Source organism: Thalia democratica, chromosome 9 (genome assembly GCF_965202585.1).
Source record: "Thalia democratica chromosome 9, ktThaDemo2.hap1.1, whole genome shotgun sequence".
Taxonomy (NCBI): domain Eukaryota; kingdom Metazoa; phylum Chordata; class Thaliacea; order Salpida; family Salpidae; genus Thalia; species Thalia democratica.
In genome coordinates this window covers 13,071,798-13,086,339 of record NC_139173.1, presented here as the reverse complement: position 1 = coordinate 13,086,339, position 14,542 = coordinate 13,071,798, and the positions used below count along the sequence as shown (strand labels likewise).

The 14,542-nt window shown below is 24.6% G+C and overlaps 1 protein-coding gene across 2 annotated transcripts; it reads left to right on the top strand.

The window, feature by feature from the left end:
- The first annotated feature begins 999 nt into the window (after positions 1 to 999).
- LOC145844202 (sorting nexin-6-like) lies at positions 1,000 to 12,197 on the top strand. 2 transcript variants are annotated; one of them, XM_082951572.1, is made up of 8 exons: positions 1,000 to 1,129; positions 3,583 to 3,681; positions 3,860 to 4,066; positions 6,162 to 6,351; positions 8,126 to 8,216; positions 9,709 to 9,925; positions 11,561 to 11,695; positions 11,919 to 12,197. In XM_082951572.1, the coding sequence occupies exons 1-8, from the start codon at positions 1,028 to 1,030 to the stop codon at positions 11,976 to 11,978; spliced, it is 1,101 nt and encodes a 366-aa protein (XP_082807698.1). In that variant the 5' UTR covers positions 1,000 to 1,027; the 3' UTR covers positions 11,979 to 12,197. The 2 variants fall into 2 exon arrangements, with proteins under 2 accessions (XP_082807698.1, XP_082807699.1); XM_082951573.1 differs by having other exon boundaries at positions 1,015 to 1,094.
- The last annotated feature ends 2,345 nt before the right edge of the window (positions 12,198 to 14,542 follow it).

The following is a 14,542-nucleotide window of genomic DNA, read 5'->3' as shown; positions in this document are numbered from 1 at the left end:
CTTTATTGAACTGGCATATGTTTCTGTATCTTATTAGGTTTTCTGGGACCCTAATCTGGATTTTTTACCTAAAAGAGTGATAACCTTGTATACTACTACTTTTATAATCTATAAATATTATTTTAGTTAAAAAATATAATAGTTATTCATTTGGTATATGTGTAGATCAACAGGTTTTAATCTTTCAAATTTCAACTCAGATAGTTTTTAAAGCATTATTATTCCATCAAGCCATACATAACAACTTGAACACAAGTGTAAATTGCGCTATACATAATAGTTTTCTTTTATTCTAAAAATAAAAGTAAGTGTAAAATATTTTTAGTAATTACCTAGGATGATGCCGCACCAATATTTAGTTAAAACTATACTATATTTGATTTCTATTTTAACCATAATTTTAGGATACAATCAATGTTTTAAGCCTAATATGTTTAGTTAAAAAGGTACTTTGTCTTTAACATGTTATATAAATACAATAATAAAATTAATCTATTTATCAAAAACTAATAAAACTTAAATATTTGATCGCTTTTATTTTACAATATTGTAATTGGTATAAAGTATTGTCTGAAGTTTTTTGTGAGAGTTTAATATATAATATATACTATACTTATATACTCTACTTTTCTTCAGAAACTCACAGTAGAAAAGACCATAAGTTTATGAATAATTTTTCACTGAAGTTTTATTAATTAAAAAAAAAGATAAATAAATTAAATTCTATTTATGTATTTGAAAATGGTGATTTTTAGCCTAAAATTATGGTTAAAGTAGACGTCAAATGTAGTATAATTTTAGCTCAACATTGGTACAACTTCATGCAAAGTAATTACCATCTTTTTAGACTTGGTAGACCTACTCATATTTGATATAATGTTGTAAGTTGCAAAATTTAAGTAAACTTTGAAACATTGTTTTTGATAAATAATTTCACATTACTTAATCAATAAAATTAATTAGTTTACTTTTGTTTTAACTTTTTATAACTTTTGATAAGTAGTTTTGATTGCTAAATAAAGTAATTATGGAAAATGGAGTTGGAGAATTTAGTCCTTTGTATGATATTGAAGTTCCAGTGGCTACAAAAACTGGTGAAACATTAGAATTTTTAGTGAAAACCATTAGAGTAAGACTTTTATTTATTTTTCAATGTGATCAATTTTTGATTTGTTATTTTTAGAACAGAGTTGAATTGGTGTGTGTTTTAGAATAATTTCTCACTAACTCTGCTGGAATAAAAATTTCTAAGCAACAGCAATATAATTATAAGTTTCTTATTCAATGTTACAAACAAAAAATTTGTAAGTATATTCATATCTTATTTACAATAAAACTGGCAATTTAAAAAAAAAATTAAATGGTGATTTAAAAGGGTGGAACAAATGAAACATTGTTTGTCCAATATTTAATTACAATTAGGTGTGTTTTTTATACGTCTTCTATTTTTAGAAGTAAATATATGTTTTCTTAAACTGATAATTGTATGTTATTTCAGTGTTGTTAAAATTTAGTTAATGTCCCCTTTTTATATGATTTGAAAGAAACTACCAAAGTTTTTGACAAGATAAGTTGACAATCTAATAGAGACAGTAACTTCAGTCTTTATTATTATTGAATTAGCTAGTAAACAGGTTTTAAAAACTAAATCTTCAGCAAAACTGTATAATTTGATCTCAAAGGGTTAGAACATATTAGCAAATAAAGTTTATTTGTTTCAAATATTAATAAATAGTCACAGTTATTGAAAATTTAGTTTTTAAAACTTATTTTTTTTAGGTGATAAAACAGAACATTGTGATTTTTTCAGACCTTTTTACTAAGTAAAAAATTATTAAAGTACTATGGATGACTTTTTTTACTTATTTTATCTCCAGTATAACTGGTTGATGTAGTTTTAATTTTTGTAGTTGTTTTAAATTTCTGAATGAATAAAAATAAGATTAGTCTTTCAAAAGCATCCAGAAAGCCTAAAATATTTTACCTTATAAATATATTGTTGCTAAAATGCTGCCCCACTTAGTTTAACACTGTCAAGTCCATACTATTTACTTTTGAATCTGTTTACATAAAGATTATAAGCTATATAAAACATTCAAAAAACTGTACAAAAGTCAATTTATTCTAAGTAGTAAACTTTAAGTTTATGGTAAATAAAGTTTGATAATATTAACTAACAATGTATGGCTATAAAAAGTAAGTGATGTAAGAAGATTTACAGTAGTTAAAATCAAAAGTTTTCTAACTTAAAAGCGTTTTGCATAGTAGATAAGTAGATACCAAGTCCAGATTGTTAAGTTATATTTTTTTAAAATCTAATTTAATGAAAAAATTACACTTAGTATTTGTATTACAACATTTAATTTCTTTTAAAATTATAATAACAGGGTTGCCGAAAAAACCTGGAATCCTGAAAAAACCTTGAATTTGAGAAAATTCGAAAAAAAAAAACCTGGAATTTTTAACAAATTTTAAATGTTTAGTATTAAAATTATGGTTTGTCACAAAAAATTTATCATATGGATAATTTTTTTTTGTCTTCATAAAAACTTTTATTTATTTAAAAATACATTTAAAGAAGCTTCAAGATATCTTTTCAATGTTGTTATACAATTTAAAACAGTTTTTTACCTTAAACCTAATTTTAAACTGAAAATAGACCCTGAAACGTGTAATTTAAAAAACCTGGAAGAAATTTTGAAAACATGGAAATAACTTGCCAAAAACATTTTGTAACCCTGTAATAAGAACCCTGCAATAGATGTTTATTAAAGCGATTGCTAATATTTTCCAACACAATAATCTTTGAAAGATTGCTAATGGTTTTTTGTAGCTTTTGATAAAAAATATGGTTTTTAGACATATTGTTGAGCTGTGTAAAGTTTTGTATGATCAAAATGATAATGTTTTGAACTTGTTAATATTTATTTTTTAGATAAAACGTAGAATTTTTTTTTGTTTTTTTTTAGCTGTACAAAATGTTCTTAAACTTGGATTTGCTAAGATATGAGAAACTTAATTAATTTTACCATCATATAAAGTTTAGCTTGAAGCAAGAAAATCATTTGTAGTGTATTTCAATTTATCTTTTACAAAATCTCAAATTGTCTCAATCAAAGTTGCTACTAATATGCTAAAATTTTAAAGATGCCTTTTATTTCAATTGAAGCTAATAGTTTTATACAAGAAAACAAATGTTTTCAAAAAGTATCAATCTTTATGTGTATATTTCAGTGTTTTTGTAAAAGCTTGTCTATTTTAAACTCTGATGTAAATACTTTTTTTTTGTACAAGATATCTTTTGTACTATAGTTTCCTAAAACCTCATATAAAACTAACTGTATATCAAAATTTAAATAAGTTATTTGTTTGAAAAATATTAATATACTATTGTTATACTGTTTGATGATGATTATTGAATAAATGAAAAATTGTTTTCTTTTGTTAACAGCTAACTTAATTTTAATAAACTTAAAAGTTTTACATGTTTTTATTATTAAAATAAACTTTTAGCAATTTAAAAAAAATTATAAGCTTAAATTTTTTCATTGTATTTTTTCATGTTTATTTGTATTTTAACAGAAAAGTAATGAAGAGTCAAGTACAGTAACTAGAGTTTATGAAGATTTTGCATGGTTTTTACATTGCCTCAATTCCCAAGATAATGTTACGAGTGTAATTGTAAGTCGTTTACTAATAAACTAATAATAATTTATAAAAATTTTATTATACTTATTAAAATTTGATTTCTATCATTTTTAGTATAACATACAGTTGTTTATAAAAATCAGTGATATTTCAGTACATAATTAGTTTTAGTTTTGATTGAAACTTAGCGAGTAACATCATAACATTTCAGTTTCCTCCCCTACCACCGAGACCAATTATGAGTATAAATACTGCAGAAAAGCTGGCCAAGAAACAAATTGGATCTTCACCAGGTGTTCTTGTTGGAGATGATTTTACAAGCATGCGCCTTATTTATCAGCACTTTTTGTTTCTTTGTTCTAATCATCCACGTCTTGGCCATTCACCAGTCCTAGAAAAGTTTTTAATGGAAAAAGAGGCTAGTTAAATGAATAAAAGTTATTTAACTATTCAAAATAAAAGTTTAAGCGTTTGCTAATAAAGATCCTAGAATGCTGAATAAATTATCTACTTTGCAGTGCAAGATAAATGACTTGTTTTAATGCTAATGTATAAAAGCGTAATATTAGGACATTATTATTGGATGATTTTTTAAATGTTTAGCAACGGTTTAATATTTTGCATCAGTATTTCTTGAACTTCATGTGAGTTGCTTTATGTTATGATTTGTTATTTAATTTGTAATTTAATTTACTTTATCTAATTTAAACTTAATAGTTATAAATTTTATATAGTTTTATAACAGTCGTTTTTAACATTATGTATTGTATCTATTATTAATTATTAAGCTACAACAATCTTTAGTATTTATTTTAATTTTAATAAACAAATATATATATACCTATTTTAGCTTCTATTCTTTCCTTACATTATTTTTTTTTACAGAGCTTCGTTGATGTGTGTTAACTTGATAATACACAGAAACATATGTTAGTGTAATAAAGAAAGAGTACTGTTTTGATTTTGTTATTATTAAAAGTTTTTATTAAACTAAATTTATTTTTATTTCTTAAAAAAGCCCTTTACAGAAGAGACTTTAATAAGCCTAATAAATGATTTTTTAGTTATCGAAACAAAAAAGTTATTTATTTAGGTAATTGAAAAAACATTTTTAGGTTATAAACAAGTCTCTTCTTGTACAGTATTCTTTAATCGAAAAAAAAATTGTGTTTTGTTTTAAGATAATAGATAATTACTTAGTGGTATAATAAAAGCATAAGTAACGTTTAGTATTGGTTTAAAATACAATTTTTTCTAAATTTGTTTATTGTTTCTTGATTTTGAAATACGTATAGCCGCAATGTTGTTACTGTTTTATATCTTTAGAGAGTATTCATATGTTTCTGACATCGAAACAGCTTCTGTAACTTAATGTATGTATTAAACTAAAATATTTTTTAAAGATTTAACAAGTCTATGTAATAAAAGTATGTATATTATTTGTGTGAATAAACATCTTTTAAGTTTCAGAAACAAGTTGTAGCTTAACTATCGAAACTGCACTAATTGTAGTTGTTTAATTTAAGGATGTTATTGTGTTTGATTTATTTTAATAAAAAAGTTATTAATCATACTCAGTATTTGCTTGAGCTCAGTATTTGCCTGAGCTAAGGAGAAAATGACAGATTAAGTTAAAATTGTTTGTTTTTGGCAAGTCTGCTTTAGACTACGGATTTTAATCATATGAATTTTTTGCTATTATACCCAAAGTATTAAGTATGATTAATTGTACAAGCTTTGAAGGAGAAAAAAAAGTGTAGTAACGTGTGATTAGTTTTTTTTTAATATTTGAAGTATTTTACTTTGACTTTAGGAATCTCAAAGTTATTTATATCCTTAAAAAAACTGCTAAACTGTATAATTCTGTAATGAAACTAACATTTCATTTTAGTATTTTAAAGCTTGTGAATAAATATGGAATTTTTTGTAACAATAAAAGCTTTTCCAAAACATTTTTCATTATTTTCAAAACAAGCTTTTCCAAAACAATTTTTATAACTCTTAAAACAATTTTCTAAAACAATAAACAATATTGTTTACTTAAAGGAGTTACATTTGTTTCAGTGCTTATAAAACGGAATTTTACTTGCATTCTTCCAGTGCAGTTGCAGTAGCAGTTTCGGCAGAGCATTCGGCAAGTGTTCTTTAAGTTAAAATGCATTTTAAACACGTTAGATTTAAGAACTAATGTTTTCTTGTGTGTTTAACTTTAGTTCTCGTATAGAGTGATGTAATTGTATCTTTGTGTTGTTTAGTTTATGTAAATAAAATATAAGTGTTGTTTTGATTGTTGTACTAATCTACTTTAATAATCCATATTACCCCCCTTAATAACATCTCTGTGTAACGAGACAATTCTTATGCAAAGTTGTTGTTGTTGTATGGTATTTAATTAATTTAAAAAATATTATTCAGAAGCATTACGATTATTTTATAACTAAAACAATTTTAAATTGGTTTTTCTCAGAACATTAATCTAAATCAAATTAAAAGATATGTTTTATACTTTACAGGCACCTGCTAGAGTTAAAGTTCGTCGAAATATTTTTGATTCTCTAAAAAAAACTTATGATGACAAAAGGACTTCTATGCACAAAGAAACCAATGGAGAACTTCAGCAAGTAAAGATGAAAAATGAAGAAAGAATGAGAATATTAAAACACTGCATATCCCAAAACAATAAAATTATAAATAGTACTCACAGTTAGTAATGAATTTTAAATCTAAAGAAATATGAATTTATTCTTTCAAGAATTTATTTTACAAACTAAGTTTCGGTCAAAGACCTCGTCAGTGCTTAAATTCATTATTTCTCCTCCAGTAGTTGAGATCTCTTTATCTGTTTTTTAAAACCAGAACATATAATCTAAAGAAATATGTTATAAAACTGTTGCAACATACTTTGTAGTATTTAAGATTTTTAGGTCTCTTGCATTTTTGATTATGTTTACATTAGTTGAGGTTTATAGTGAATAACGATATTGGAAATTTATTTTGCAGCAACCTTTTTCAGTGATTTTTAGTATAATTTTAAGAAAAGACACTTCAAAAGTAATTTTTTTAGGGTTTTTACACCTAAATGTTATTAATGAAATAAAAACAAAAGTTAAAATTAGTAAAGTGTTTGTTATGAAGTAATAAAAGATTACGAGTATTAAGTGTATAAAAGTTGAATTAGATTTGAATAACCTAAAAAATCGATATTATTTCAATATAATTTTTTTATTTAGTCTTTAAAATTTATAAAATTTAAAGTTATGTAAAAATCACCAAAGAATATTTAAGGAAAGTATAACAATATATTATCTTTAGTTTTCATTATAAACAAACAAATATGATCATAATTATGAGTTAATTGTATTGCAATTGTTTCGTCCTTATGGTTTTCTGCAAAAATTTAAAATTGTTTTGTAAATAAAACGAACAACTTAATATTGTTTATTGTACGATAAAAAATACGCTCAATACATTGAAGTAAAAGATATTTTGTAGGAGTTTTAGTTTAAAAAAAAACTTACTTAACTATAATGTGACTTAAAGATTTCCTAACATGTTTTAAGCTCATTGTGTTGATAATTTTCTAAAAGTTTACGTTAGTTCCGTATAAATACTAGTTTTATATGCAAAGATAATGATTTTGTTTTTTTAGTATTAGGTTCTTTAATTTATTTCAATTTTTTTATTCAGAAGTTGTAAATTTTTTAAATCTTATGTTCTTTAATTTTTTAACAAATTTTTTTCAACGCTCTTAAATTTATGACATACTAGTGCTGACGTTAACCTTAAAAAATAGTTTAATTACAAAAATAACATCTAAAAAATCCTCGTTTAGTAGATAAGCTTTTTCTGTTTATGAAACTAGTTTTAAAAACTCGTATTACGGCTATTCTGGTAAAACACCACTTGATCTCTCACTAAACTCAAAAAAGTGTGGCTTTGAAAAAAAAAATAACACAACTGTACAAAAAAACAACTTTGAACTAATATAACTATTCATAAATCCAAAAAAACTTGATATAAAAAAGTGTAAAGTACGTATTGATTTTCCATAGTGCTATTCATAAGTTTCTATAAGCAGCGAAACTTCATTAGTTTATTTTGCCTAAAAGTATCTGTTTTGATTTTATCACAGGCTTTGTGTGTCTGCATCGTTAGAATTTAATGTCCCATTACTTTATCTACAAGATAACTAATAATACTAGATTTCGAGTAGTGTTTATGGTGTAAACTTTTAAAAGAATAAAAAAAATTTAAGATTGATTAATTACTTTTATTAAAACTGATTGAAATATACTTAATTATTGTGTATATTATAAACTACTTGAATATAATCGTTTCTATTAACATATTTTGTGAAAATTTATTCTGAAAAGACATAAAATAATATATATTATTATTTAGATGAAGTTTGATGTACTAAAATTTATAAATTGAATGTTTATAAATTATATCTTTTTAATTTTAGATTTTTTTTCAGGAGTATCCGCTGCATATGCTGAAATTCAGACTGCTTTCCTTGAGTTGTCAACAATTTCAACTAATTCTAAAGATGTAAACGAAAACTCATTGTAAGTACAGTTAATCGAAATTAAAGTAACTAGATCAAAAATAAATCTATTAAAGTCATTGCTAAACACACTAAGATGTAGTTTAAATTCGCAATATGCACGCAGCTCAAAAAATATTTGTAGATATGAACTGGCAGATATGAACTCAGCATAATCTTTGCTATAAATACATTAAGCCAGTTTATCCGTAGTCTCTTATTTTTCTAATACGCGCCAATTTGATTTAGCCTTGTTAAAAGAAATATTTTTGTTTTACTATTAATTTTAATTAATACTATTATTTTAATAAAATAAAAATATGTTACTTGTATTTTGTATATATGACCTGAAGTTAAACTTTACAATTTGTGAAATAAGTAATAGTAAGGAACTAGAAATTACCAATAAATTAATATTAATAATTTAATTAATATTAAATTGAGAGCCTATTGTAAATTTTTGCCTCAAAAGCTTTTTTATTATTTTAAAAAAACATATTTTAGCTAAAAAGTACATCGTGGGCCGCGCATTTTCGCTCTGCGCCCAGCATTTTGCCAACCCCTATTATTAGGCGAACAATAGTTAACACTGGTCCAAATGGACTGCTTATAACAACGTTAATGTCATCTGTTGTTGTCAATACATAATATTATTAAACTTGAGAAAATTCTTAACAAACATGCAAAAAAAAAAATTGGGAATTTTTATACACTTGTTTGGGAATTACGTTTAGTTAATATATGATCTATACAATTTCTCCAACCAAGTATTAACAGCTTCCCCAAGAGGCACATTAATAAATAGAATTTGGTTTTTAAATTAAAAAAAATCAAAACAACAGTCTTAATACATAAAACTCAGTATTTTTATAAAGGTTTATTAATGATATTGCCCGATAAAATAGGTCCTTTTGCAGTAAAAACTCTATTTTTCGATAGCTTGAAAAAATCAAAGCTGAAAGTGAAATATTAAGAAATTTTTAAGTAGTACTTAGTTTGGATATGTAAAATTTTCTAAAAAACAACATACAAATTTATGCTTATACATGATATCTTATATTTGTTTATTGCTTTCATTTTTTGCTGCAATGCAAGTTTTTTTCAGATGGTTCCAAATTTATACTTAATTAACCAAGAATTAACTTATTGATAATTTACGACACGTGAAAAATGTCAGCTGTGCTAAATTGTCGCCGTTTAAAATTGTCGCTGTGCTGTCATTGTTCTCAAATATATAAGTAGTTGTTTGACAGAGAAACGTGCGTTAGTGAAATAAAACAAGTTCTTATAATTGCATATTACAGCAAACTTAATTCATTAGGATCATTATTAGCAAACTAAAAGCAATAAACACTCAAATAGTTCTTACGAAGTTGATATTATAAAATAGAATATTTATAATGGAGTATCTTAATGTAAATATTTTTTTTTCACGTTTCTCTAAAGTCTAAATTCAATAATTCAATATCTTTATTTAATTTTGTTCTAAGCAATAATGAGAGCAAATTTTCTAGATGGTGCGAAAAAACTGCCAACGCGTGTGAACACTCCAGCGAACTGTACAAAAAATCTGCTGTATCCCAGTCCAGAAACATTCTTGCCACAATTCAATTGCATGAAGGATTTAGTAAGAGTCAACAAGATATGCTTCAAAAACGAATATACAAGGCTATTGATTTAGAAAATGCTAGAAAATCTTTTGAAAAGTCTAAAGCAAGCAAAAAACAACAAGTAATACTTTATCTGTTTATCTAATCATTTAAGTTTTTATAAATCGAGCTGTAAGTTTCATAGTTTTTCTTAAAATTTTGTTCGGTAGTTAAGTATTTATAAAGTAACTAAAATTATTTTTATTAGATGTTATCCGAATCTTATAAATATTTTGGTGAAAAAAAAACATCTGAATTTAATATTTCAATGCTTTAAAAATCTGTGCATAGTCGATTAAGGGCACAGGGGGTGTCCAACATTTTTTCTTTTTTTACAAAAGTTAAAGTTAGCACTTATTTCAAAGCTTGAGTATATACTATAAGATACTTTTTCTAAAACAGAAACATTTCTAAAATGCTTATTCTGATTTCTCTATAAGAAATATACCTAAATTTAGTTAAAATTTGTGATTAGTTGAATTTATTAATTAAAATTCTATATAAATTAAAATTAAAAAATTTTTTTGTGTGATTTTGCGTGCACTTCTGAAATTATTTTTTTTTGGTTAGGTAGATTAACGGAATAGGAAATTTTTGTACTTTTATGTGATAAGTGGGTCACCTATGGTGTTAATTTTTTCGAGCAAATATTTTGCTGTGTAATACTTTTAATTACAGTCAAAAAATAGTTTTTAACACTTTTTGCTTCTTTTTTCTGAATTTCCAAAAAAAAAATATTTTAAAGCTTTTAAATTGTGAAAATGTTTTTAAACTATATAACGTATAGAAAAGACAGAAAATATAACAGTTATAAATAGCTTATCATCTTATAAATCTCAAGTATACACTTAGAGACTGCTGTTGTTTGCTTAAGGGTAACCAAAATTGTTTTTCTTATATTTAGCTAGCCTAATCTGACGTGTTAGCCTGAAAATGCAGTCTCACTATACAGTTAAATAATTACTGCTGAAATGGGAAGCATTCTATTTTGCGAACTTTTTCATTGGTATTATACTTTTTACATAGGCCAGGTGTTTAAGATTATTACAAGTATATGTTTTTTTATCAATTCTCCAGAAAGATTTCATTTATTATCATAAAATTTGTTAGACTTCGTTTTTACCGTATCTTAAATATTCTAAATTATTTTGTATAAGCTTTAATTTTACCCATTCGTATTTTCACTATAAGATGTTTAGATTATGTTACAACCTAACAATACTATCAAAATTAGGTTAGACAAACTCTATACATTAGTCTTTGTTTCCATGCTAAACAAATAAATAATCAGATTCAATGTTGTGCAGATTGTTATTTTTTCTTATGGATTTTTATTTTATTTTTTTTTTGTGTTGTAGTTACCCTCATAAAAATATATACTTTAAATGCTTTACTCAAGTTTAAGTATTTATTTAATTTATTGAAGTTTTTTTTATACATTTTATCTAAAAAGGTTTTACAAAAAAAGGTCGTTTTAGTTGCATAGTTTAAAATCTAGATTTTTTTAAATTTCATACAATTCAAACTCTTTTTATTTTGGGAAAATACTGATGTAAAACAATCATGAAATTGCATAAATGAAAGTATCTGATCCACGGTTTAAAATCATAAGATTCTAAGCTATTTTAAATCTCCCAAGTTTGTAAATAAGTTTCAAACAAATTTATAAGTATATTTATACATTACTCCTGAAATTAACTAACTTATAATAATCTAGGCAGAAAATGAAATGAATCGTATAGATGGCGAGTTGAAAGAAATGACATCTTTAGCAATGCCTGAGCTGAAGCGTCATGATAAGCAGCGTGTGAGAGGATGGCAATCGAGCTTAATGGAGTTTTCTAATAACCAAGTTTGTTGTCCAACTTTTTGTTTTGCGTCAGGTTTTATAAATGTGTAATTACACGGAATATTATTATTTATTGCTAGTAGTATACACCGGTGGCTCATAAACATTTCAAAAGCTGAGCAGTGCACAGTAGATCACTTAGTTTCTAATTGCATTGTTAAAGTTTAAATATGCATTAATAATTAAAGCATTATAGAAGAAAATAAAGTTAAATTTTAAACTTTAGGTGAAAATTTCCAAAGAAGCTCTTTCCAAGCTAACTGAAATCAAAAATAGTTTAGTATAAACTTTAGCCGGTTCGGACAGTTTTTTTTTTCAAAGATCATTACTTATTTTTTTTTTTTTGCATTTATTTTTATATATTTATTCCCACAGTCATAATTTCTGTTTGCTGGATAAAGTTGTTTAGCAAATTTTATATAGTGCAATCTTTTGTCATTTAAAATTTTTATTGCTAGTTACTGCAATAATTTGTTTGCATTAAAAACTTATGTTTACCTTACTATGTAGCTAGAACAAACATTCTTTTACATTAACATCATGTTTGAACAAAAAATTGCTGACTATTTAAGCATTAATTACGTTTCTTGTGTGTTTTCAATTTTTTCTACTTCATATATAATAAATACCATTTCATTTTATCGTAGTTAGATACAAGACACTTTAATAATATTCCTAGTTTTTAATTTATCTGTTAAAGACATATGTATAGTTATCTTAATAACTCTTTTTAACATGTTTTATACGTTTAAAAAAAGTTTTGACTTAGCAGTTTAAGACTGATAAAAATGTTCATAAAAAACTTAGAGATTGAACAAGCTATAAAAAGTTAAAAATGAACTAAGTTCAGTTAGATTAATTTACGTTTTTTAGATAATTCTACATACAACTAAAAAACATATTTTATACATCTGGAATGAAAGTTTACAAAATGGTCCTGACATAACTCAAAATAGGTCCCTACTAAGTTTTTTTGCTCAGGGAATTTAACTATTTATTTAATTTACTTAAAGTCATATTTTATTTAATTACATTCTATAGTTTTTAGATTGTAATTTGTTTTATTATTAAGCATTTGATTTTAATAATTAAACTTTATTCATCGTTTCCTTATCCCAAACTAGGAAACTATGTAACTTTGCACACAAGTAAATGCACAAGTTAATAACATTAAGTAAAAAATATAGGTGAGTTGTCCCTACAGTTTTTAAAATTTTTTACTTGTTAGTATACTTTAGGATATTAACATACTAGAACAAAAAAGTATTTATTATTCTTGATTTTAAAATTAAGAGTAGTGTATAAAGTTTTGTAAATTTCATTTACAATGATTTTATTGTTTTAAATTGACCTAAACAAAGTATATTCTTAATTAGTTTTTGCAAATTTTTCTAAAAAACTTAATTAGTACTCTATGAGCGAAAACAATATTGCTAAAACAAAAATAAATTCGATCATGAAGAATGGCGATACTTTTAGGTAAAGTTGCTATAAATTGAGTTGTTCATTTTGAAGTTTAAGTTCTTTTTTTAATACTTAAATAATCTTGCGCATTGGAGAATTAAGTGGAAATTTTTTTTAAATTTAGTACTGCTAAATTTAAGGAAGCTTCATTTATAACGGCTCTGCTTTAAAGAAAAAATAATTTAGCCTCTAAGTGAAAACTATAAGAGTGTTATTCTTAGATATTTAATGAAATTCTATTAAGTAATTAATGTTGGTCAGTAAATAAACTTATAAATAGTTAAAAAATAGTACACCAGTTTTAAATGTAATTTTTAACATTTAGACGAACTTTATAAAAACATTTTTGATTTTAAATACATGCAATTTGAAAATAACAAAATCACAGGTTATAACGTTGTATATTTATTCAACAAAACATAGTTGAATTTGATTTTCCTTAGTCTTCATAAGTAATCTTTAAGCTTTTTGAAGCAGTTCTAGCGGCAAAATTTTGTTTCTTGAGTTTTAAGTTGTTGCTACAATTCTATAAAAGTTAACTGATTTAACTTTTACGTATCTACATTTTATTTTTTTATGCTTAAATTGTCGATGGTATTAAAACAAATGACACCATACACTACACAATGTATCATCTATTTATCATCTAGTCAATTCAAGTTTATTAAGTTTTTACATGTTAAAATTTCACAACCATTTCTATACTTTTTTTAAATATATTAACAACCATATTAGCTTAACAGATGATGTTTTCTTCAGTGTAGTATATATAGACTATATTTTTTACTGTTAAAACATGAAGCAAATGATGCTATTTTTTTAAGCAGCTCAGAATACATTCTTTTAGTGAACAATTAGTTACCTTTAAACTTGAGCTCTTATCTCTTGATGCAAGAGTGTATTCAATAATAAAGATATTATGCATTCGGTTAAAGTGATTTGGTAATAAAAACGAATAAACTATATTATATGATTTAAAAAATATTTCAAAAACTTTCAAACGTCATAAATAAGGTACGAACCAAAATAAATTTACCAATCAATGCAAAGCTGTAATCTAGTCAGCAATTACAGCTGTTTTGTCTTGTAGTTCCAAGATTTTAGAGTTGTGCAAAAAGTTCATGATACAAATGTGTTATACAATGTCTTAAAAAAAATTCTTACTTTTTTTACTTTTTTTTTTCAAACTGTATGTACAAAAGTAAGAAGACTAACAAGTTCAGGTACACGGTTAACACTTGCTGCGGAATCTGGAGGTTGACACATCTCTTTAAAACAAACGTGGTAATCACAATACACGTGCAGCTCTGATCCGTAATTCAAGCTTGCCCATACAAACGGTTTGAACTTAAATCTTACAGAAAAGTCTTGATTTCTTTCCACGAC

Excerpts from the sequence above, each read along its gene's own strand:
- LOC145844202 (XM_082951572.1), top strand. The coding sequence starts at position 1,028 with ATGGAAAATGGAGTTGGAGAATTTAGTCCTTTGTATGATATTGAAGTT. Across the intron at positions 3,682-3,859 it reads ATAATGTTACGAGTGTAATT|TTTCCTCCCCTACCACCGAG; the intron begins GTAAGTCGTTTA and ends ATAACATTTCAG. Across the intron at positions 6,352-8,125 it reads AATTATAAATAGTACTCACA|GAGTATCCGCTGCATATGCT; the intron begins GTTAGTAATGAA and ends ATTTTTTTTCAG.